Source organism: Hypanus sabinus, unplaced genomic scaffold, assembly GCF_030144855.1.
Source record: "Hypanus sabinus isolate sHypSab1 unplaced genomic scaffold, sHypSab1.hap1 scaffold_2207, whole genome shotgun sequence".
Classification (NCBI taxonomy): Eukaryota; Metazoa; Chordata; class Chondrichthyes; order Myliobatiformes; family Dasyatidae; genus Hypanus; species Hypanus sabinus.
Window position 1 is genome coordinate 17,383 of NW_026780317.1, and position 24,882 is coordinate 42,264.

Below are 24,882 nucleotides of genomic sequence, written 5' to 3' on the forward strand. Positions count from 1 at the left end.
TGCCCCTCGCAAACCCTCTCTCTGCCCCTCGCAAACCCTCTCTCTGCCCCTCGCAAACCGTCACTCTGCCCCTCGCAAACCCTCTCTCTGCCCCTCGCAAACCCTCTCTCTGCCCCTCGCAAACCCTCACTCTGCCCCTCGCAAACCCTCTCTCTGCCCCTCGCAAACCCTCTCTCTGCCCCTCGCAAACCCTCTCTCTGCCCCTCGCAAACCCTCACTCTGCCCCTCGCAAACCCTCTCTCTGCCCCTCGCAAACCCTCTCTCTGCCCCTCGCAAACCCTCACTCTGCCCGTCGCAAGCCCTCTCTCTGCCCCTCGCAAACCCTCTCTCTGCCCCTCGCAAACCCTCTCTCTGCCCCTCGCAAACCCTCTCTCTGCCCCTCGCAAACCCTCTCTCTGCCCCTCGCAAGCCCTCTCTCTGCCCCTCGCAAACCCTCTCTCTGCCCCTCGCAAACCCTCTCTCTGCCCCTCGCAAACCCTCACTCTGCCCCTCGCAAACCCTCTCTCTGCCCCTCGCAAACCCTCACTCTGCCCCTCGCAAACCCTCTCTCTGCCCCTCGCAAACCCTCTCTCTGCCCCTCGCAAACCCTCACTCTGCCCCTCGCAAACCCTCACTCTGCCCCTCGCAAACCCTAACTCTGCCCCTCGCAAGCCCTCACTCTGCCCCTCGCAAGCCCTCACTCTGCCCCTCGCAAACCCTCTCTCTGCCCCTCGCAAACCCTCTCTCTGCCCCTCGCAAACCCTCTCTCTGCCCCTCGCAAACCCTCACTCTGCCCCTCGCAAACCCTCACTCTGCCCCTCGCAAGCCCTCTCTCTGCCCCTCGCAAGCACTCACTCTGCCCCTCGCAAGCCCTCACTCTGCCCCTCGCAAGTCCTCACTCTGCCCCTCGCAAGCACTCTGCCCCACGCACTCTGCCCCTCGCAAACCCTCACTCTGCCCCTCGCAAACCCTCAGTCTGCCCCTCGCAAGCCCTCACTCTGCCCCTCGCAAGCCCTCTCTGCCCCTCGCAAACCCTCTCTCTGCCCCTCGCAAACCCTCTCTCTGCCCCTCGCAAACCCTCACTCTGCCCCTCGCAAACCCTCTCTCTGCCCCTCGCAAACCCTCTCTCTGCCCCTCGCAAACCCTCTCTCTGCCCCTCGCAAACCCTCTCTCTGCCCCTCGCAAACCCTCTCTCTGCCCCTCGCAAACCCTCACTCTGCCCCTCGCAAACCCTCTCTCTGCCCCTCGCAAACCCTCACTCTGCTCCTCGCAAGCCCTCTCTCTGCCCCTCGCAAACCCTCTCTCTGCCCCTCGCAAACCCTCTCTCTGCCCCTCGCAAACCCTCTCTCTGCCTCTCGCAAACCATCACTCTGCCCCTCGCAAACCCTCACTCTGCCCCTCGCAAACCCTCACTCTGCCCCTCGCGAACCCTCACTCTGCCCCTCGCGAACCCTCACTCTGCCCCTCGCGAACCCTCACTCTCCCCCTCGCAAACACTCTGCCCCTCGCAAGCCCTCTCTCTGCCCCTCGCAAACCCTCTCTCTGCTCCTCGCAAACCCTCTCTCTGCCCCTCTCAAACCCTCACTCTGCCCATCGCAAACCCTCACTCTGCCCCTCGCAGACATTCTGCCCCTCGCACACCCTCACTCTGCCCCTCGCAAACCCTCACTCTGCCCCTCGCAAACCCTCTCTCTGCCCCTCGCAAACCCTCACTCTGCCCCTCGCAAACCCTCACTCTGCCCCTCGCAAACCCTCACTCTGCCCCTCGCAAACCCTCACTCTGCCCCTCGCAAACCCTCTCTCTGCCACTCGCAAACCCTCTCTCTGCCCCTCGCAAACTCTCTCTCTGCCCCTCGCAAACCCTCACTCTGCCCCTCGCAAACCCTCACTCTGCCCCTCGCAAACCCTCACTCTCCCCCTCGCAAACACTCTGCCCCTCGCAAACCCTCACTCTGCCCCTCGCAAACCCTCACTCTGCCCCTCGCAAGCCCTCACTCTGCCCCTCGCAAGCCCTCACTCTGCCCCTCGCAAACACTCTGCCCCTCGCAAACCCTCTCTCTGCCCCTCGCAAACCCTCTCTCTGCCCCTCGCAAACCCTCTCTCTGCCCCTCGCAAACCCTCTCTCTGCCCCTCGCATACCCTCTCTCTGCCCCTCGCAAGCCCTCACTCTGCCCCTCGCAAGCCCTCTCTCTGCCCCTCGCAAGCCCTCACTCTGCCCCTCGCAAACCCTCTCTCTGCCCCTCGCAAACCCTCTCTCTGCCCCTCGCAAACACTCACTCTGCCCCTCGCAAACCCTCTCTCTGCCCCTCGCAAACCCTCTCTCTGCCCCTCGCAAACCCTCTCTCTGCCCCTCGCAAACCCTCTCTCTGCCCCTCGCAAACCCTCTCTCTGCCCCTCGCAAACCCTCTCTCTGCCCCTCGCAAACCCTCTCTCTGCCCCTCGCAAACCCTCACTCTGCCCCTCGCAAACCCTCACTCTGCCCCTCGCAAACCCTCTCTCTGCCCCTCGCAAACCCTCTCTCTGCCCCTCGCAAACCCTCTCTCTGCCCCTCGCAAACCCTCTCTCTGCCCCTCGCAAACCCTCTCTCTGCCCCTCGCAAACCCTTTCTCTGCCCCTCGCAAACCCTCACTCTGCCCCTCGCAAACCCTCACTCTGCCCCTCGCAAACCCTCTCTCTGCCCCTCGCAAACCCTCTCTCTGCCCCTCGCAAACCCTCACTCTGCCCCTCGCAAACCCTCTCTCTGCCCCTCGCAAACCCTCTCTCTGCCCCTCGCAAACCCTCTCTCTGCCCCTCGCAAACCCTCTCTCTGCCCCTCGCAAACCCTCTCTCTGCCCCTCGCAAACCCTCTCTCTGCCCCTCGCAAACCCTCTCTCTGCCCCTCGCAAACCCTCTCTCTGCCCCTCGCAAACCCTCTCTCTGCCCCTCGCAAACCCTCTCTCTGCCCCTCGCAAACCCTCTCTCTGCCCCTCGCAAACCCTCACTCTGCCCCTCGCAAACCCTCACTCTGCCCCTCGCAAACCCTCTCTCTGCCCCTCGCAAACCCTCTCTCTGCCCCTCGCAAACCCTCTCTCTGCCCCTCGCAAACCCTCTCTCTGCCCCTCGCAAACCCTCTCTCTGCCCCTCGCAAACCCTCTCTCTGCCCCTCGCAAACCCTCACTCTGCCCCTCGCAAACCCTCTCTCTGCCCCTCGCAAACCCTCACTCTGCCCCTCGCAAACCCTCACTCTGCCCCTCGCAAACCCTCTCTCTGCCCCTCGCAAACCCTCTCTCTGCCCCTCGCAAACCCTCTCTCTGCCCCTCGCAAACCCTCTCTCTGCCCCTCGCAAACCCTCTCTCTGCCCCTCGCAAACCCTTTCTCTGCCCCTCGCAAACCCTCACTCTGCCCCTCGCAAACCCTCACTCTGCCCCTCGCAAACCCTCTCTCTGCCCCTCGCAAACCCTCTCTCTGCCCCTCGCAAACCCTCTCTCTGCCCCTCGCAAACACTCACTCTGCCCCTCGCAAACCCTCTCTCTGCCCCTCGCAAACCCTCTCTCTGCCCCTCGCAAACCCTCTCTCTGCCCCTCGCAAACCCTCTCTCTGCCCCTCGCAAACCCTCTCTCTGCCCCTCGCAAACCCTCACTCTGCCCCTCGCAAACCCTCTCTCTGCCCCTCGCAAACCCTCTCTCTGCCCCTCGCAAACCCTCTCTCTGCCCCTCGCAAACCCTCTCTCTGCCCCTCGCAAACCCTCTCTCTGCCCCTCGCAAACCCTCTCTCTGCCCCTCGCAAACCCTCACTCTGCCCCTCGCAAACCCTCACTCTGCCCCTCGCAAACCCTCTCTCTGCCCCTCGCAAACCCTCTCTCTGCCCCTCGCAAACCCTCTCTCTGCCCCTCGCAAACCCTCTCTCTGCCCCTCGCAAACCCTCTCTCTGCCCCTCGCAAACCCTTTCTCTGCCCCTCGCAAACCCTCACTCTGCCCCTCGCAAACCCTCACTCTGCCCCTCGCAAACCCTCTCTCTGCCCCTCGCAAACCCTCTCTCTGCCCCTCGCAAACCCTCACTCTGCCCCTCGCAAACCCTCTCTCTGCCCCTCGCAAACCCTCTCTCTGCCCCTCGCAAACCCTCTCTCTGCCCCTCGCAAACCCTCTCTCTGCCCCTCGCAAACCCTCTCTCTGCCCCTCGCAAACCCTCTCTCTGCCCCTCGCAAACCCTCTCTCTGCCCCTCGCAAACCCTCTCTCTGCCCCTCGCAAACCCTCTCTCTGCCCCTCGCAAACCCTCTCTCTGCCCCTCGCAAACCCTCTCTCTGCCCCTCGCAAACCCTCTCTCTGCCCCTCGCAAACCCTCACTCTGCCCCTCGCAAACCCTCACTCTGCCCCTCGCAAACCCTCTCTCTGCCCCTCGCAAACCCTCTCTCTGCCCCTCGCAAACCCTCTCTCTGCCCCTCGCAAACCCTCTCTCTGCCCCTCGCAAACCCTCTCTCTGCCCCTCGCAAACCCTCTCTCTGCCCCTCGCAAACCCTCACTCTGCCCCTCGCAAACCCTCACTCTGCCCCTCGCAAACCCTCTCTCTGCCCCTCGCAAGCCCTCTCTCTGCCCCTCGCAAGCCCTCACTCTGCGCCTCTCAAGCCCTCACTCTGCGCCTCTCAAGCCCTCTCTCTGCCCCGCGCAAGCCCTCTGCCCCTCGCAAACCCTCACTCTGCCCCTCGCAAACCCTCACTCTGCCCCTCTCAAGCCCTCTCTCTGCCCCTCTCAAGCCCTCTCTCTGCCCCTCGCAAGCCCTCTCTCTGCCTCTCGCAAACCCTCTCTCTGCCCCTCGCAAGCCCTCTGCCCCTCGCAAGCCCTCACTCTGCCCCTCGCAAGCCCTCACTCTGCCCCTCGCAAGCCCTCACTCTGCCCCTCGCAAACCCTCACTCTGCCCCTCGCAAACCCTCACTCTGCCCCTCGCAAACCCTCACTCTGCCCCTCGCAAGCCCTCTCTCTGCCCCTCGCAAGACCTCACTCTGCCCCTCGCAAGCCCTCACTCTGCCCCTCGCAAGCCCTCTCTCTGCCCCTCGCAAACCCTCTCTCTGCCCCTCGCAATCCCTCTCTCTGCCCCTCGCAAGCCCTCTCTCTGCCCCTCGCAAGCCCTCTCTGCCCCTCGCAAGCCCTCACTCTGCCCCTCTCAAGCCCTCTCTCTGCCCCTCGAAAGCCCTCACTCTGCCCCTCGCAAGCCCTCACTCTGCCCCTCGCAAGCCATCTCTCTGCCCCTCGCAAGCCCTCTCTCTGCCCCTCGCAAGCCCTCTCTCTGCCCCTCGCAAGCCCTCTCTCTGCCCCTCGCAAGCCCTCACTCTGCCCCTCGCAAGCCCTCACTCTGCCCCTCGCAAACACTCTGCCCCTCGCAAACCCTCACTCTGCCCCTCGCAAACACTCTGTCCCTCGCAAACACTCTGCCCCTCGCAAACCCTCACTCTGCCCCTCGCAAACCCTCACTCTGCCCCTCGCAAGCCCTCTCTCTGCCCCTCGCAAGCCCTCTCTCTGCCCCTCGCAAGCCCTCTCTCTGCCCCTCGCAAGCCCTCTCTCTGCCCCTCGCAAGCCCTCTCTCTGCCCCTCGCAAGCCCTCACTCTGCCCCTCGCAAGCCCTCTCTCTGCCCCTCGCAAACCCTCTCTCTGCCCCTCGCAAACCCTCTCTCTGCCCCTCGCAAGCCCTCTCTCTGCCCCTCGCAAGCCCTCTCTGCCCCTCGCAAGCCCTCACTCTGCCCCTCTCAAGCCCTCTCTCTGCCCCTCGCAAGCCCTCTCTCTGCCCCTCGCAAACCCTCTCTCTGCCCCTCGCAAGCCCTCACTCTGCCCCTCGCAAGCCCTCACTCTGCCCCTCTCAAGCCCTCTCTCTGCCCCTCGCAAGCACTCTGCCCCTCGCAAACCCTCTCTCTGCCCCTCGCAAACCCTCACTCTGCCCCTCGCAAGCCCTCACTCTGCCCCTCTCAAGCCCTCTCTCTGCCCCTCGCAAGCCCTCTCTCTGCCCCTCGCAAACCTTCTCTCTGCCCCTCGCAAGCCCTCACTCTGCCCTTCGCAAGCCCTCACTCTGCCCGTCGCAAGACCTCACTCTGCCCGTCGCAAGCCCTCACTCTGCCCCTCGCAAACCCTCACTCTGCCCTTCGCAAACACTCTGCCCCTCGCAAACCCTCGCTCTGCCCCTCGCAAACCCTCGCTCTGCCCCTCGCAAGCCCTCTCTCTGCCCCTCGCAAGCCCTCACTCTGCCCCTCGCAAGCCCTCACTCTGCCCCTCGCAAGCCCTCTCTCTGCCCCTCGCAAGCCCTCACTCTGCCCCTCGCAAGCACTCACTCTGCCCCTCGCAAGCCCTCGCTCTGCCCCTCGCAAGCCCTCGCTCTGCCCCTCGCAAGCCCTCGCTCTGCCCCTCGCAAGCCCTCTCTCTGCCCCTCGCAAACCCTCACTCTGCCCCTCGCAAACCCTCTCTCTGCCCCTCGCAAACCCTCACTCTGCCCCTCGCAAACCCTCTCTCTGCCCCTCGCAAACCCTCTCTCTGCCCCTCGCAAACCCTCACTCTGCCCCTCGCAAACCCTCACTCTGCCCCTCGCAAACCCTCACTCTGCCCCTCGCAAACCCTCACTCTGCCCCTCGCAAACCCTCACTCTGCCCCTCGCAAACCCTCACTCTGCCCCTCGCAAACACTCTGCCCCTCGCAAACCCTCACTCTGCCCCTTGCAAACACTCTGCCCCTCGCAAACCCTCACTCTGCCCCTCGCAAACCCTCACTTTGCGCCTCGCAAGCCCTCTCTCTGCCCCTCGCAAGCCCTCACTCTGCCCCTCGCAAGCCCTCACTCTGCCCCTCGCAAGCCCTCACTCTGCCCCTCGCAAACCCTCACTCTGCCCTTCGCAAACACTCTGCCCCTCGCAAACCCTCAGTCTGCCCCTCGCAAGCCCTCACTCTGCCCCTCGCAAGCCCTCTCTGCCCCTCGCAAGCCCTCTCTCTGCCCCTCGCAAGCCCTCACTCTGCCACTCGCAAGCCCTCACTCTGCCCCTCGCAAGCCCTCACTCTGCCCCTCGCAAACCCTCTCTCTGCCCCTCGCAAGCCCTCTCTCTGCCCCTCGCAAGCCCTCTCTCTGCCCCTCGCAAACCCTCTCTCTGCCCCTCGCAAGCCCTCACTCTGCCCCTCGCAAGCCCTCACTCTGCCCCTCGCAAGCCCTCACTCTGCCCCTCGCAAGCCCTCACTCTGCCCCTCGCAAGCCCTCACTCTGCCCCTCGCAAGCCCTCTCTCTGCCCCTCGCAAGCCCTCACTCTGCCCCTCGCAAGCCCTCACTCTGCCCCTCGCAAGCCCTCTCTCTGCCCCTCGCAAACCCTCTCTCTGCCCCTCGCAATCCCTCTCTCTGCCCCTCGCAAGCCCTCTCTCTGCCCCTCGCAAGCCCTCTCTGCCCCTCGCAAGCCCTCACTCTGCCCCTCTCAAGCCCTCTCTCTGCCCCTCGAAAGCCCTCACTCTGCCCCTCGCAAGCCCTCACTCTGCCCCTCGCAAGCCATCTCTCTGCCCCTCGCAAGCCCTCTCTCTGCCCCTCGCAAACCCTCACTCTGCCCCTCGCAAACCCTCACTCTGCCCCTCGCAAACCCTCACTCTGCCCCTCGCAAGCCCTCTCTCTGCCCCTCGCAATCCCTCACACTGCCCCTCGCAAACCCTCACTCTGCCCCTCGCAAACCCTCACTCTGCCCCTCGCAAGCCCTCTCTCTGCCCCTCGCAAGCCCTCTCTCTGCCCCTCGCAAGCCCTCTCTCTGCCCCTCGCAAGCCCTCTCTCTGCCCCTCGCAAGCCCTCACTCTGCCCCTCGCAAGCCCTCACTCTGCCCCTCGCAAACACTCTGCCCCTCGCAAACCCTCACTCTGCCCCTCGCAAACACTCTGTCCCTCGCAAACACTCTGCCCCTCGCAAACCCTCACTCTGCCCCTCGCAAACCCTCACTCTGCCCCTCGCAAGCCCTCTCTCTGCCCCTCGCAAGCCCTCTCACTGCCCCTCGCAAGCCCTCTCTCTGCCCCTCGCAAGCCCTCTCTCTGCCCCTCGCAAGCCCTCTCTCTGCCCCTCGCAAGCCCTCACTCTGCCCCTCGCAAGCCCTCTCTCTGCCCCTCGCAAACCCTCTCTCTGCCCCTCGCAAACCCTCTCTCTGCCCCTCGCAAGCCCTCTCTCTGCCCCTCGCAAGCCCTCTCTGCCCCTCGCAAGCCCTCACTCTGCCCCTCTCAAGCCCTCTCTCTGCCCCTCGCAAGCCCTCTCTCTGCCCCTCGCAAACCCTCTCTCTGCCCCTCGCAAGCCCTCACTCTGCCCCTCTCAAGCCCTCTCTCTGCCCCTCGCAAGCACTCTGCCCCTCGCAAACCCTCTCTCTGCCCCTCGCAAACCCTCACTCTGCCCCTCGCAAGCCCTCACTCTGCCCCTCTCAAGCCCTCTCTCTGCCCCTCGCAAGCCCTCTCTCTGCCCCTCGCAAACCTTCTCTCTGCCCCTCGCAAGCCCTCACTCTGCCCTTCGCAAGCCCTCACTCTGCCCGTCGCAAGACCTCACTCTGCCCGTCGCAAGCCCTCACTCTGCCCCTCGCAAACCCTCACTCTGCCCTTCGCAAACACTCTGCCCCTCGCAAACCCTCGCTCTGCCCCTCGCAAACCCTCGCTCTGCCCCTCGCAAGCCCTCTCTCTGCCCCTCGCAAGCCCTCACTCTGCCCCTCGCAAGCCCTCACTCTGCCCCTCGCAAGCCCTCTCTCTGCCCCTCGCAAGCCCTCACTCTGCCCCTCGCAAGCACTCACTCTGCCCCTCGCAAGCCCTCGCTCTGCCCCTCGCAAGCCCTCGCTCTGCCCCTCGCAAGCCCTCGCTCTGCCCCTCGCAAGCCCTCTCTCTGCCCCTCGCAAACCCTCACTCTGCCCCTCGCAAACCCTCTCTCTGCCCCTCGCAAACCCTCGCTCTGCCCCTCGCAAACCCTCACTCTGCCCCTCGCAAACCCTCTCTCTGCCCCTCGCAAACCCTCTCTCTGCCCCTCGCAAACCCTCACTCTGCCCCTCGCAAACCCTCACTCTGCCCCTCGCAAACCCTCACTCTGCCCCTCGCAAACCCTCACTCTGCCCCTCGCAAACCCTCACTCTGCCCCTCGCAAACACTCTGCCCCTCGCAAACCCTCACTCTGCCCCTTGCAAACACTCTGCCCCTCGCAAACCCTCACTCTGCCCCTCGCAAACCCTCACTTTGCGCCTCGCAAGCCCTCTCTCTGCCCCTCGCAAGCCCTCACTCTGCCCCTCGCAAGCCCTCACTCTGCCCCTCGCAAGCCCTCACTCTGCCCCTCGCAAACCCTCACTCTGCCCTTCGCAAACACTCTGCCCCTCGCAAACCCTCAGTCTGCCCCTCGCAAGCCCTCACTCTGCCCCTCGCAAGCCCTCTCTGCCCCTCGCAAGCCCTCTCTCTGCCCCTCGCAAGCCCTCACTCTGCCACTCGCAAGCCCTCACTCTGCCCCTCGCAAGCCCTCACTCTGCCCCTCGCAAACCCTCTCTCTGCCCCTCGCAAGCCCTCTCTCTGCCCCTCGCAAGCCCTCTCTCTGCCCCTCGCAAACCCTCTCTCTGCCCCTTGCAAGCCCTCACTCTGCCCCTCGCAAGCCCTCACTCTGCCCCTCGCAAGCCCTCACTCTGCGCCTCTCAAGCCCTCTCTCTGCCCCTCGCAAGCCCTCTGCCCCTCGCAAACCCTCTGCCCCTCGCAAGCCCTCACTCTGCCCCTCGCAAGCCCTCACTCTGCCCCTCTCAAGCCCTCTGCCCCTCGCAAGCCCTCTCTCTGCCCCTCGCAAACCCTCTCTCTGCCCCTTGCAAGCCCTCTCTCTGCCCCTCGCAAGCCCTCACTCTGCCCCTCGCAAGCCCTCACTCTGCCCCTCGCAAGCCCTCACTCTGCCCCTCGCAAGCCCTCACTCTGCCCCTCGCAAGCCCTCACTCTGCCCCTCGCAAACCCTCACTCTGCCCCTCGCAAACCCTCACTCTGCCCCTCGCAAACCCTCACTCTGCCCCTCGCATGCCCTCTCTCTGCCCCTCGCAAGCCCTCTGCCCCTCGCAAGCCCTCACTCTGCCCCTCGCAAACCCTCTCTCTGCCCCTCGCAAACCCTCTCTCTGCCCTTCGCAAACCCTCTCTCTGCCCCTCGCAAGCCCTCTCTCTGCCCCTCGCAAGCCCTCTCTGCCCCTCGCAAGCCCTCACTCTGCCCCTCTCAAGCCCTCTCTCAGCCCCTCGAAAGCCCTCACTCTGCCCCTCGCAAGCCCTCACTCTGCCCCTCTCAAGCCCTCTCTCTGCCCCTCGCAAGCCCTCTCTCTGCCCCTCGCAAACCCTCACTCTGCCCCTCGCAAACCCTCACTCTGCCCCTCGCAAACCCTCACTCTGCCCCTCGCAAGCCCTCTCTCTGCCCCTCGCAATCCCTCACTCTGCCCCTCGCATACCCTCACTCTGCCCCTCGCAAACCCTCACTCTGCCCCTCGCAAACCCTCACTCTGCCCCTCGCAAACCCTCACTCTGCCCCTCGCAAACCCTCACTCTGCCCCTCGCAAGCCCTCACTCTGCCCCTCGCAAGCCCTCACTCTGCCCCTCGCAAACACTCTGCCCCTCGCAAACCCTCACTCTGCCCCTCGCAAACACTCTGCCCCTCGCAAACCCTCACTCTGCCCCCGCAAACCCTCACTCTGCCCCTCTCAAGCCCTCTCTCTGCCCCTCGCAAGCCCTCTCTCTGCCCCTCGCAAGCCCTCTCTCTGCCCCTCGCAAGCCCTCTCTCTGCCCCTCGCAAGCCCTCTCTCTGCCCCTCGCAAGCCCTCTCTCTGCCCCTCGCAAGCCCTCACTCTGCCCCTCGCAAGCCCTCACTCTGCCCCTCGCAAGCCCTCACTCTGCCCCTCGCAAGCCCTCACTCTGCCCCTCGCAAGCCCTCACTCTGCCCCTCGCAAACCCTCACTCTGCCCTTCGCAAACACTCTGCCCCTCGCAAACCCTCACTCTGCCCCTCGCAAACCCTCACTCTGCCCCTCGCAAACCCTCACTCTGCCCCTCGCAAGCCCTCTCTGCCCCTCGCAAGCCCTCTGTCTGCCCCTCGCAAGCCCTCTCTCTGCCCCTCGCAAGCCCTCTCTCTGCCCCTCGCAAGCCCTCACTCTGCCCCTCGCAAGCCCTCTCTCTGCCCCTCGCAAACCCTCTCTCTGCCCCTCGCAAGCCCTCTCTCTGCCCCTCGCAAGCCCTCTCTCTGCCCCTCGCAAGCCCTCTCTGCCCCTCGCAAGCCCTCACTCTGCCCCTCTCAAGCCCTCACTCTGCCCCTCTCAAGCCCTCTCTCTGCCCCTCGCAAACCCTCTCTCTGCCCCTCGCAAGCCCTCACTCTGCCCCTCGCAAGCCCTCACTCTGCCCCTCTCAAGCCCTCTCTCTGCCCCTCGTAAGCCCTCTGCCCCTCGCAAACCCTCTCTGCCCCTCGCAAGCCCTCACTCTGCCCCTCGCAAGCCCTCACTCTGCCCCTCGCAAGCCCTCACTCTGCCCCTCTCAAACCCTCACTCTGCCCTTCGCAAACACTCTGCCCCTCGCAAACCCTCTCTCTGCCCCTCGCAAACCCTCTCTCTGCCCCTCGCAAGCCCTCTCTCTGCCCCTCGCAAGCCCTCTCTGCCCCTCGCAAGCCCTCACTCTGCCCCTCTCAAGCCCTCTCTCTGCCCCTAGAAAGCCCTCACTCTGCCCCTCTCAAGCCCTCTCTCTGCCCCTCGCAAGCCCTCTCTCTGCCCCTCGCAAACCCTCTCTCTGCCCCTCGCAAGCCCTCACTCTGCCCCTCGCAAGCCCTCACTCTGCCCCTCTCAAGCCCTCTCTCTGCCCCTCGCAAGCACTCTGCCCCTCGCAAACCCTCTCTCTGCCCCTCGCAAACCCTCACTCTGCCCCTCGCAAGCCCTCACTCTGCCCCTCTCAAGCCCTCTCTCTGCCCCTCGCAAGCCCTCTCTCTGCCCCTCGCAAACCTTCTCTCTGCCCCTCGCAAGCCCTCACTCTGCCCTTCGCAAGCCCTCACTCTGCCCGTCGCAAGACCTCACTCTGCCCGTCGCAAGCCCTCACTCTGCCCCTCGCAAACCCTCACTCTGCCCTTCGCAAACACTCTGCCCCTCGCAAACCCTCGCTCTGCCCCTCGCAAACCCTCGCTCTGCCCCTCGCAAGCCCTCTCTCTGCCCCTCGCAAGCCCTCACTCTGCCCCTCGCAAGCCCTCACTCTGCCCCTCGCAAGCCCTCTCTCTGCCCCTCGCAAGCCCTCACTCTGCCCCTCGCAAGCACTCACTCTGCCCCTCGCAAGCCCTCGCTCTGCCCCTCGCAAGCCCTCGCTCTGCCCCTCGCAAGCCCTCTCTCTGCCCCTCGCAAACCCTCACTCTGCCCCTCGCAAACCCTCTCTCTGCCCCTCGCAAACCCTCACTCTGCCCCTCGCAAACCCTCTCTCTGCCCCTCGCAAACCCTCTCTCTGCCCCTCGCAAACCCTCTCTCTGCCCCTCGCAAACCCTCACTCTGCCCCTCGCAAACCCTCACTCTGCCCCTCGCAAACCCTCACTCTGCCCCTCGCAAACCCTCACTCTGCCCCTCGCAAACCCTCACTCTGCCCCTCGCAAACACTCTGCCCCTCGCAAACCCTCACTCTGCCCCTTGCAAACACTCTGCCCCTCGCAAACCCTCACTCTGCCCCTCGCAAACCCTCACTTTGCGCCTCGCAAGCCCTCTCTCTGCCCCTCGCAAGCCCTCACTCTGCCCCTCGCAAGCCCTCACTCTGCCCCTCGCAAGCCCTCACTCTGCCCCTCGCAAACCCTCACTCTGCCCTTCGCAAACACTCTGCCCCTCGCAAACCCTCAGTCTGCCCCTCGCAAGCCCTCACTCTGCCCCTCGCAAGCCCTCTCTGCCCCTCGCAAGCCCTCTCTCTGCCCCTCGCAAGCCCTCACTCTGCCACTCGCAAGCCCTCACTCTGCCCCTCGCAAGCCCTCACTCTGCCCCTCGCAAACCCTCTCTCTGCCCCTCGCAAGCCCTCTCTCTGCCCCTCGCAAGCCCTCTCTCTGCCCCTCGCAAACCCTCTCTCTGCCCCTCGCAAGCCCTCACTCTGCCCCTCGCAAGCCCTCACTCTGCCCCTCGCAAGCCCTCACTCTGCGCCTCTCAAGCCCTCTCTCTGCCCCTCGCAAGCCCTCTGCCCCTCGCAAACCCTCTGCCCCTCGCAAACCCTCACTCTGCCCCTCGCAAGCCCTCACTCTGCCCCTCTCAAGCCCTCTGCCCCTCGCAAGCCCTCTCTCTGCCCCTCGCAAACCCTCTCTCTGCCCCTCGCAAGCCCTCTCTCTGCCCCTCGCAAGCCCTCACTCTGCCCCTCGCAAGCCCTCACTCTGCCCCTCGCAAGCCCTCACTCTGCCCCTCGCAAGCCCTCACTCTGCCCCTCGCAAGCCCTCACTCTGCCCCTCGCAAGCCCTCACTCTGCCCCTCGCAAGCCCTCACTCTGCCCCTCGCAAGCCCTCACTCTGCCCCTCGCAAACCCTCACTCTGCCCCTCGCAAACCCTCACTCTGCCCCTCGCATGCCCTCTCTCTGCCCCTCGCAAGCCCTCTGCCCCTCGCAAGCCCTCACTCTGCCCCTCGCAAACCCTCTCTCTGCCCCTCGCAAACCCTCTCTCTGCCCTTCGCAAACCCTCTCTCTGCCCCTCGCAAGCCCTCTCTCTGCCCCTCGCAAGCCCTCTCTGCCCCTCGCAAGCCCTCACTCTGCCCCTCTCAAGCCCTCTCTCAGCCCCTCGAAAGCCCTCACTCTGCCCCTCGCAAGCCCTCACTCTGCCCCTCTCAAGCCCTCTCTCTGCCCCTCGCAAGCCCTCTCTCTGCCCCTCGCAAACCCTCACTCTGCCCCTCGCAAACCCTCACTCTGCCCCTCGCAAACCCTCACTCTGCCCCTCGCAAGCCCTCTCTCTGCCCCTCGCAATCCCTCACTCTGCCCCTCGCATACCCTCACTCTGCCCCTCGCAAACCCTCACTCTGCCCCTCGCAAACCCTCACTCTGCCCCTCGCAAACCCTCACTCTGCCCCTCGCAAACCCTCACTCTGCCCCTCGCAAGCCCTCACTCTGCCCCTCGCAAGCCCTCACTCTGCCCCTCGCAAACACTCTGCCCCTCGCAAACCCTCACTCTGCCCCTCGCAAACACTCTGCCCCTCGCAAACCCTCACTCTGCCCCCGCAAACCCTCACTCTGCCCCTCTCAAGCCCTCTCTCTGCCCCTCGCAAGCCCTCTCTCTGCCCCTCGCAAGCCCTCTCTCTGCCCCTCGCAAGCCCTCTCTCTGCCCCTCGCAAGCCCTCTCTCTGCCCCTCGCAAGCCCTCTCTCTGCCCCTCGCAAGCCCTCACTCTGCCCCTCGCAAGCCCTCACTCTGCCCCTCGCAAGCCCTCACTCTGCCCCTCGCAAGCCCTCACTCTGCCCCTCGCAAGCCCTCACTCTGCCCCTCGCAAGCCCTCACTCTGCCCCTCGCAAGCCCTCACTCTGCCCCTCGCAAACCCTCACTCTGCCCTTCGCAAACACTCTGCCCCTCGCAAACCCTCACTCTGCCCCTCGCAAACCCTCACTCTGCCCCTCGCAAACCCTCACTCTGCCCCTCGCAAGCCCTCTCTGCCCCTCGCAAGCCCTCTGTCTGCCCCTCGCAAGCCCTCTCTCTGCCCCTCGCAAGCCCTCTCTCTGCCCCTCGCAAGCCCTCACTCTGCCCCTCGCAAGCCCTCTCTCTGCCCCTCGCAAACCCTCTCTCTGCCCCTCGCAAGCCCTCTCTCTGCCCCTCGCAAGCCCTCTCTCTGCCCCTCGCAAGCCCTCTCTGCCCCTCGCAAGCCCTCACTCTGCCCCTCTCAAGCCCTCACTCTGCCCCTCTCAAGCCCTCTCTCTGCCCCTCGCAAACCCTCTCTCTGCCCCTCGCAAGCCCTCACTCTGCCCCTCGCAAGCCCTCACTCTGCCCCTCTCAAGCCCTCTCTCTGCCCCTCGTAAGCCCTCTGCCCCTCGCAAACCCTCTCTGCCCCTCGCAAGCCCTCACTCTGCCCCTCGCAAGCCCTCACTCTGCCCCTCGCAAGCCCTCACTCTGCCCCTCTCAAACCCTCACTCTGCCCTTCGCAAACACTCTGCCCCTCGCAAACCCTCTCTCTGCCCCTCGCAAACCCTCTCTCTGCCCCTCGCAAGCCCTCTCTCTGCCCCTCGCAAGCCCTCTCTGCCCCTCGCAAGCCCTCACTCTGCCCCTCTCAAGCCCTCTCTCTGCCCCTAGAAAGCCCTCACTCTGCCCCTCGCAAGCCCTCACTCTGCCCCTCTCAAGCCCTCTCTCTGCCCCTCGCAAGCCCTCTCTCTGCCCCTCGCAAACCCTCACTCTGCCCCTCGCTATCCCTCACTCTGCCCCTCGCAAACCCTCACTCTGCCCCTCGCAAAGCCTCACTCTGCCCCTCGCAAACCCTCACTCTGCCCCTCGCAAGCCCTCTCTCTGCCCCTCGCAATCCCTCACTCTGCCCCTCGCAAACCCTCACTCTGCCCCTCGCAAACCCTCACTCTGCCCCTCGCAAACCCTCACTCTGCCCCTCGCAAACCCTCACTCTGCCCCTCGCAAACCCTCACTCTGCCCCTCGCAAGCCCTCTCTCTGCCCCTCGCAAGCCCTCACTCTGCCCCTCGCAAGCCCTCACTCTGCCCCTCGCAAACACTCTGCCCCTCGCAAACCCTCACTCTGCCCCTCGCAAACACTCTGCCCCTCGCAAACCCTCACTCTGCCCCCGCAAACCCTCACTCTGCCCCCGCAAGCCCTCTCTCTGCCCCTCGCAAGCCCTCTCTCTGCCCCTCGCAAGCCCTCTCTCTGCCCCTCGCAAGCCCTCACTCTGCCCCTCGCAAGCCCTCACTCTGCCCCTCGCAAGCCCTCACTCTGCCCCTCGCAAGCCCTCACTCTGCCCCTCGCAAGCCCTCACTCTGCCCCTCGCAAGCCCTCACTCTGCCCCTCGCAAACACTCTGCCCCTCGCAAGCCCTCACTCTGCCCCTCGCAAACCCTCACTCTGCCCCTCGCAAACCCTCACTCTGCCCCTCTCAAGCCCTCTCTCTGCCCCTCGCAAGCCCTCTGCCCCTCGCAAACCCTCTCTGCCCCTCGCAAGCCCTCTCTCTGCCCCTCGCAAGCCCTCACTCTGCCCCTCTCAAGCCCTCTCTCTGCCCCTCGCAAGCCCTCTCTCTGCCCCTCGCAAACCCTCTCTCTGCCCCTCGCAAGCCCTCACTCTGCCCCTCGCAAGCCCTCACTCTGCCCCTCGCAAGCCCTCACTCTGCCCCTCGCAAACCCTCTCTCTGCCCCTCGCAAGCCCTCACTCTGCCCCTCGCAAGCCCTCACTCTGCCCCTCGCAAGCCCTCACTCTGCCCCTCGCAAGCCCTCACTCTGCCCCTCGCAAACCCTCACTCTGCCCTTCGCAAACACTCTGCCCCTCGCAAACCCTCACTCTGCCCCTCGCAAGCCCTCTCTCTGCCCCTCGCAAACCCTCACTCTGCCCTTCGCAAACACTCTGCCCCTCGCAAACCCGCACTCTGCCCCTCGCAAGCCCTCTCTCTGCCCCTCGCAAGCCCTCTGCCCCTTGCAAGCCCTCACTCTGCCTTTCGCAAGCCCTCTCTCTGCCCCTCGCAAACCCTCTCTCTGCCCCTCGCAAGCCCTCTCTTTGCCCCTCGCAAGCCCTCTCTGCCCCTCGCAAGCCCTCACTCTGCCCCTCTCAAGCCCTCTCTCTGCCCCTCGCAAACCCTCTCTCTGCCCCTCGCAATCCCTCTGCCCCTCTCAAGCCCTCTCTCTGCCCCTCGCAAGCCCTCTCTCTGCCCCTCGCAAACCCTCTCTCTGCCCCTCGCAAACCCTCACTCTGCCCCTCGCAAACCCTCACTCTGCCCCTCGCAAACCCTCACTCTGCCCCTCGCAAACCCTCACTCTGCCCCTCGCAAACCCTCACTCTGCCTCTCGCAAACCCTCACTCTGCCCCTCGCAAGCCCTCTCTCTGCCCCTCGCAAACCCTCACTCTGCCCCTCGCAAACCCTCACTCTGCCCCTCGCAAACCCTCACTCTGCCCCTCGCAAACCCTCACTCTGCCCCTCGCAAACCCTCTGTGCCCCTCGCAAATCCTCTCTGCCCCTCGCAAGCCCTCTCTCTGCCCCTCGCAAACCCTGACTCTGCCCCTCGCAAGCCCTCTCTCTGCCCCTCGCAAACCCTCACTCTGCCCCTCGCCAGCCCTCACTCTGCCCCTCGCAAGCCCTCTCTCTGCCCCTCTCAAGCCCTCTCTCTGCCCCTCGCAAGCCCTCACTCTGCCCCTCTCAAGCCCTCTCTCTGCCCCTCGCAAGCCCTCACTCTGCCCCTCGCAAGCCTTCACTCTGCCCCTCTCAAGCCCTCTCTCTGCCCCTCTCAAGCCCTCTCTGCCCCTCGCATACCCTCATTCTGCTGTATTTAGAAAAAGAAGGTATATTGCCTACTACCTGTGCGACTATATGTTTACACATCAGATCTTAACCAAATCTTAACCAATCTTAATCTTAACCAAAAGAAGCTGGGATTTATACGCAGAAGAAATAAAAAGGCATGGACCTTTAAACTAAGCGGGAATTTTGAAAATACTCATGGAACACCTGTTTTAATTCAGCTTCCCGTTCCCACTCTGATAAGTCCATCCACAACCTCCACCACTGTCGGGATGGGGCCACACTCAGGTTGGAGGAACGACACCTCATATTCCGTCTGGATACCCTCCGACCTGCTGGTGTGAGCTTCGATTTCTCAAATTTCCAGTAACGCCCCCCCCCCCCATCCCCTTCTCTACTCCCCATCCCATTTTCCTTGCCTCACCTCATCTTCCCCCCACTTTTCTGTCTCCTATCAGACTTCTGTCCTCTCCTATCGGACTCCCCCTTCTCCAGCCCTATATCTCGTTCACCAACTTCCCAGCTCTCCTATCAGACTTCTGTCCTCTCCTATCAGGCTCCCCCTTCTCCAGCCCTGTATCTCGTTCACCAACCAACTTCCCAGCTCTCCTATCAGACTTCTGGTCTCTCCTATCGGACTCCCCCTTCTCCAGCCCTGTATCTCGTTCACCAACCAACTTTCCAGCTCTCCTATCGGACTTCTGTCCTCTCCTATCGGACTCCCCCTTCTCCAGCCCTGTATCTCGTTCACCAACTTCCCAGCTCTCCTATCAGACTTCTGTCCTCTCCTATCAGGCTCCCCCTTCTCCAGCCCTGTATCTCGTTCACCAACCAACTTCCCAGCTCTCCTATCAGACTTCTGGTCTCTCCTATCGGACTCCCCCTTCTCCAGCCCTGTATCTCGTTCACCAACCAACTTTCCAGCTCTCCTATCGGACTTCTGTCCTCTCCTATCGGACTCCCCCTTCTCCAGCCCTGTATCTCGTTCACCAATCACTTCCCAGCTCTCCTATCAGACTCCCCCTTCTCCAGCCCTGTATCTCGTTCACCAATCACTTCCCAGCTCTCCTATCAGACTTCTGTCCTCTCCTATCAGACTCCCCCTTCTCCAGTCCTGTATCTCGTTCACCAATCTCTTCCCAGCTCTCTTATCAGACTTCTGTCCTCTCCTATCAGACTCCCCCTTCTCCAGTCCTGTATCTCGTTCACCAATCACTTCCCAGCTCTTCTATCATACTGCTGTCCTCTCCTATCAGACTCCCCCTTCTCCAGTCTTGTATCTCGTTCACCAACCAACTTCCCAGCTCTTCTATCATACTGCTGTCCTCTCCTATCAGACTCCCCCTTTTCCAGCCCTGTATCTTTCACCAATCACTTCCCAGCTCTCCTATCAGACTCCCCCTTCTCCAGCCCCGAATCTCTTTCACCCACCAACTTCCCAGTTCTTTACTTCACCTCCTCCCGCTCTCCGGGTTTCACCTATCACACACCACCTTGTCCTTCCTCCTCCCCTCCCCCCGCCTTCTTTCTCTTGACTCCTCATCTCTTTTTTCTCCCCCCTCCAGTCCTGATAAAGGCTCTCCTCCCGAAACGTCGACCGGTCGCTCTTCTCCACAGTTACTGCCGAGTTCCTCCTGCGCGAGGTGCTGGGAATACTCGATCCCTCCGACAAGAGAGGCGCGCGCGTCCCGCGTCAGTGCCCTTCTCCGCGGAGAATCTTCCAAAAAATCAGAACGTCTTTGTAATACTCGGCTGGTCGCCCAGCAGCCGCGGAGAAAGAACTCCGCGGAATGGGATCCGGGACGGCCGATGTCGGAGACGGCCCGGCTGCTTCGACCGCGGTCGCCCAGGCCCGGCGGGAGGGTGGGGGAGAGGGACTGTCCTGAGCTCTGCCGAGGCAGCGGGACGCGGAGAGCCCCGGGAGGGGTGGCTGATCTCCGGGGCGTTGGGAGCTGGGGCCGCCGCGCCCGGCGATGGAGCAGGGCGGTGAAGTGTCCAGCTGCGGAGCGGCTGACGGGCGGGGGGGCAGCGAGTGCGAGTAAAGGCGTTCTTCAGGTTGTCTGCCGGTGTCCCTCAGGGGTCGGTATTGAGAGCGCCGCTGTTCGCCATGCCTGTCCGAGATTCAGACAGTGGAATTGATGGCTCTGCGGCAAAGTTTGCGGATGATGCGAAGGGGTCGGCAGTGCTGAGGAAGCAAGGCGATTGCAGCAGAACTCTGACCCATCGAAGAATGGACAAGCAAGGTGCAGGCGGAGTACGGTGCTGGGGAAACGCGCTTTGATAAGCAGAACGGTAGTGCGGACTATTATCTCAATGGGGAGAAGGTTCAAAGGTCAGAGGTGCAGCGGGACTTGGGAGTTCACGTGCGGGGCTCCCTGAAGGTTCTTCGCAGGCTGAGCCTGCGGTGAGGAAGGCAGATACAATGTTTTCATTTACATCGGGGAATAGGATAGAGAAGCAAGCTGAGGCTTTAAAAGACGGAAGTCAGGCCGCACTTGGGAGTATTGAGTCCGGGGGAGGATGATTCCGGGATGAATAGGAAAGGGGTTAACATGTGAGGAGCGTTGGGCAGCTTTGGGCCTGGACTCTCCCGAATTTAGAAGAATGCGAGGGGATCTCATTGAAGCCTGCCGAATGTTGAAAGGACCAGACGGGGTGGATGTGGAGAGGATGTTCCCTCTGGTGAGAGTATCCAGAAATAGAGGGCAAAATTGAGGGGTGACCCTTTAGAACAGGAGGAATTTCTTTTTAGCCAGAGAGCGGTGAATCTGAGGAATGGTCTGCCGCAGGCCGCGGGGGGGAGGGGGAGGCCAAGTCCGTGGGTGTATTTTAAGGCGGACAGCGATCATTTCCTGGTGGGTCAGGATATGGCGAGGCGGCAGGTGTACGGGGGGGGGGGGGGGGGGGGGGGGTCGAGTGGGGTCCGGGATCGGCCGTGATGGAACGGCGGAGCAGGCTCGATGGGCTGCATGGCCTGATCAGCCAAGGCTGCGGTGGGCGCCGACGGAGCCTGGCCCGCAACTCGCTAACCCTGACCGGTAGGTCAGCCCGACGGCCCACGGGCAGCGGGAATTGAACCCCGATCTAACAGCTGGGCGCCGCAAAGCGCTCACGACCGTGCCTGTCCCGTGCCGATACGGGAACAGCGTGGGGAAACGGGACCGGCGGGTGGGTGCAACATGGAAGCAGGTACAGGTGGGTGGGGGGGGGGGGGGGGGGAACGTCCGGCAGGGGAGGTTGCGAATAATCATCTATTTACAAACTACGAAACCAGGCGTTAATGTTTGCCAGGTTACCTGCGCTACAAATCTGAATACAGGCGTCCCCCCGTTTTTCGAACGTTCGCTTTATGACACCTCGCTGTGTTACGAAAGACCTTCATTAGGTACCTGTTTTCACTGTTACGAGAAAAGGCAGCGCACGCCCCGAGCAGCCAGGCTCCTCCCCAGAACCGCATTCTAGCCGGCATTGCTGAGACACGTGCCTGTGAGCATCTGTCCTTTATGTCGATCTATTTTGTGCATCCGTTAGCAAGCTGAGTTCTAAGGTATCGGATAGCGGGGGGGGGGGCAACCTGTGGAGCGTTGCTATGAAACCGCTTGTCAGCTGAAAAGTCGTAAAGCCAAGAAGCAGTCAACAATAATTTATACGGGAAAATTTTTTGTGCATTCCCAGACCCAAAAAATAGCCTACCAAATCAAACCAAATAAAACTTTAAACCTAAAATAACACTAGCCTACAGTAAAAGCAGGAATGATATGATAAGTTTTAACAGGCATCTGTTAGTCTCGCGAGACCGCGGATTTGCACCTGTGGAAGGTTTCTCCAGGGCGCGGGCCGGGCAGGGTTGTATGGGAGACTGGCAGTTGCCCCAAGCTGAAAGTCTCCCCTCTCCACGCCACCGATGTTGTCCGAGGGAAGGGCATTAGGACCCATGCAGCTTGGCACCGGTGTCGTCGCAGAGCAATGTGTGGTTAAGTGCCTTGCTCAAGGACACAAACACTGTCTCAGCCGAGGCTCGAACCGGCCACCTTCAGATCGCCGGACCGATGCCTTATCCACTAGACCACGTGCCACAGATATGATAAATACACAGCCTATATAAAGTAGAAATAATGTATGTACAGTGTAGTTTCACTTACCAGAATCAGGAAGGTTGAGCCAAAACCGATTTGTAGGGGGAAAAAGATTGGCTCGTACACACATAGGCACTCACCTGCCCGTGCAGGGCTTCACGGTCGTGGCACTCTTTCTCGGGGTAAATGCAAGTTTAAAGCGGGCAACGCGCACAAAATGCTGGAGGAACGCAGCAGGCCGGGCAACATCTATAGGAAGCAGTACTGTTGACATTTCGGGCCGAGACCCTTCGTCAGGACTGACTGAAACAAAAGATAGTCCTGACGAAGGGTCTCGGCCCGAAACGTCGACAGTGCTTCTCCCTATAGATGCTGCCTGGCCTGCTGTGTTCCACCGGCATTCCTTCGTTTGCAAGCTGTAAAGCCAGGCGTTCACGTTCGCTGGGTTCCGGACGCTACGGGTCAGACAGACTTAGTGAGAAGGGCGGGCGGGGCATACCTCCCCGCTGGTCGTGTGCCCCCTTGCCTTAGGGGTGGAGAGCGAAAGCACCCACGCGTGCCCACGGTGTTTGACAGCCGGCACCGATGGGAAGACCGGCTGCCGTTTCTCAACTAACTGGCCACGGCGGGTACAACTCCGGGCAGTAGGAATGAGCCGCGCCCCCCCCACCCCCCGCAGGGTGGGGACCGGGCCGGGGGGTGGGGGGGGGGGGGGCTGCGAGGCCGGCCGGACGCGGAGCGGGGCTAACGGGCGAACCTCTGTCCTCACCGCAGGTCCGCGCAGCCGATGGCCCGTGCCGCCACCACCCACCTCCACCCCCAACACCGCCGCCTTCTCAGCCAGAGGTTGCAGATGCAGAACGCCAGGGGGTAAGCGGGGCCCTACCCCCGGGGGGGGGGGGGGGGGTGGGGCGGAGGGTCTGGGTCAGATCCTGGGGGAGGGGAAAGCTCCGGCGGAGACCTCCATTGGGGGGGGGAGCTGGGTAGGGGCCCTCCGATCTCCTCTCTCGACCCTGACGGGTTTCCTTCTGCCCCCCCCCCCCGCCCCCACACAGGCACCCCCGGGGGCAGGGCGGCCCCGGAGGCGAGCGGCCCGGCAGGGGCTGCCACCCGGAGCCCAGGGACCCGTACAGCAACCTGATGAGCCAGCGGGAGAAGGACTGGGTCAGCAAGATCCAGATGATGCAGCTGCAGAGCGCTGACCCCTCCCTCGACGACTACTACTACCAGGTAGGCCCGGTGGGTGTGGAGGCCGGCTTGCGGCCCGCGTCCCGGGAGCATCAGGGGCGATGGCTCCCTTCGGCCCGTCTACCCGGTGCCGACCCGGTAGCCAGGACTGTGAGGCTCCCGCGTGCCCGAGCCTCGGGCTCGTAACCCTCTAAACCGGGGCAGGGGTCCTTACCGTGTTTTTTTTTTCAAATGCTGGGGACCCCCCCCCCCCCCACCACCGTTAACTGAGGGGGGTGGGCGGTGGGGTCCCGGTCTGGGAACCCTGCCCTCGACTTTTCCGGCCTACGTACCGGCTCTAAGGGTTCAGCTTAAACCTCGTTCTCCAGCAGCTCCTTCCACGTACCCGCCTGCCCGCCTCTCCCAGTGCAAAACTAAAAGTTGCCCCCCCTCCACCCCTGATCAATGTTCTCTCTAATTTTTAGTCGTCAGTGTGTGTGAAAATTGTCTGTTCTGCAAATTTTCTTCCCCTGTGACAAGAATATGTGTGTTCTCTGATAGCACACATGGTGCAGTTTGCGAAATACTTGACATAAAACTGCTCAGGGTCACAACAAAATGATGTACATATTTAAGCCACTCAGCTATTTTAGCATTTAGACAAAATACAATTTTCAAGAAGTATCGATTACTACATTATTTAAGGTAGCTAACCTTTCGCGCGCACATTAATTCGCTTTGTGCGCTGGCTGTAAAACAGCTTAGAGGGAGCGTAGCCCCTGAGCCTCTCCTGTGCCTATTGTCTTGTCTATTATTTATTGTAATGCCCGCACTGTTTTGTGCACTTTATGCAGTCCTGGGTAGGTGTGTAGTCTAGTGTAGTTGTTTTCTGTGTTGTTTTTACATAGTTCAGTCTAGTTTTTGTACTGTGTCATGTAACACCGTGGTCCTGATAAACGCTGTCTCATTTTTACCGTGTACTGTACGGGCAGTTATGGTCGGAATGACAATAAAAAGTGACGACTTGGCTTGAAACATCCTGAGCAGTGGGAGGTTCACATCTACAGATGCGCTGGGCTGTCCACCGTGGTGAACTACATATACCTGTCAGGACATGCCCCCCCTCTGCTGACTTTTTACACACCTGTCACTGAATAGTGGGGAGTTCACATCTACAGATGCACTGGGCTGTCCACCGTGGTGAACTACATATACCTGTCAGGACATGCCCCCCCCTCTGCTGACTTTTTACACACCTGTCACTGAATAGTGGGAGGTTCACATCTACAGATGCACTGGGCTGTCCACCGTGGTGAACTACATATACCTGTCAGGACATGCCCCCCCTCTGCTGACTTTTTACACACCTGTCACTGAATAGTGGGAGGTTCACATCTACAGATGCACTGGGCTGTCCACCGTGGTGAACTACATATACCTGTCAGGACATGCCCCCCCTCTGCTGACTTTTTACACACCTGTCACTGAATAGTGGGAGGTTCACATCTACAGATGCACTGGGCTGTCCACACCACTCTCTGCAGAGTCCTGCGATTCAGGGAAGTACAGTTCCCATACCAGGCAGTGATGCAGGCAGTCAGGATGCTCTCAATTGTGCCCCTGTAGAAAGTTCCTAGGATTTGGGGGCCCAAACCAAACTTCCTCAATCGTCTGAGATGAAAGAGGCGCTGTTGTGCTTTTTCACCCCACAGCTGGTATGTACAGACCACGTGAGATCCTCAGTGATATTTATGTCGAGGAATTTAAAGCTGTTCACCCTCTCAATCCCAGATCCATTGATGTCAATAGGGGCGAGCCTGTCTCAATCCCCCCTGTAATCCACAACCAGCTCCTTTGTTTCTACGACATTGAGGGAGAGGTGGTTTCCTTGACAACACTGTGTCAGGGTGATGACTCCCTCCCTGCCGGCTGCCTCATTATTATTTGAGATGAGGCCAATCAACAGTGTTGTTAATTAGCAGATTGGAGCTGTGGGTGGCGACACAGTCATGGGTGTGCAGAGGGTGGAGGAGGGGGCTTAGGACACAGCCCCGAGGGGCGCCTGTGTTGAGGGGTGGAGGTGAGGGAGCCCACTCTTCCCACCTGCCGGTGATCTGACAGGAAGCCCAGGACCCGGCTGCACGAGGCAGGGTGGAGGCCGAGGTCTCCGAGCTGCTCCTCCCGGAGACGGAGCTGGGCGGAAGCACGAGGGACGGATACGGCAGGAAGGATGGACCGGCTCGGAAGATGGATGGAAAATTGCTCTGTGATGGCCTGGCACTTGTGGCCAGACCCTCTCCGACACCGTCGC

The 24,882-nt window shown here is 62.4% G+C and overlaps 1 protein-coding gene across 1 annotated transcript in view; it reads left to right on the forward strand.

Annotated features, from left to right (window-relative positions):
* Positions 1–22,778, forward strand: part of LOC132387785 (protein PAT1 homolog 1-like) — a 35,961-nt gene extending 13,183 nt beyond the window's left edge. Inside the window, exons 6-7 of the mRNA XM_059960155.1 lie at positions 22,179–22,274; positions 22,460–22,778. Of these exons, the coding sequence (XP_059816138.1) occupies positions 22,179–22,274; positions 22,460–22,778 (415 nt within the window). The remainder of the gene's footprint in view (positions 1–22,178; positions 22,275–22,459) is intronic.
* The last annotated feature ends 2,104 nt before the right edge of the window (positions 22,779–24,882 follow it).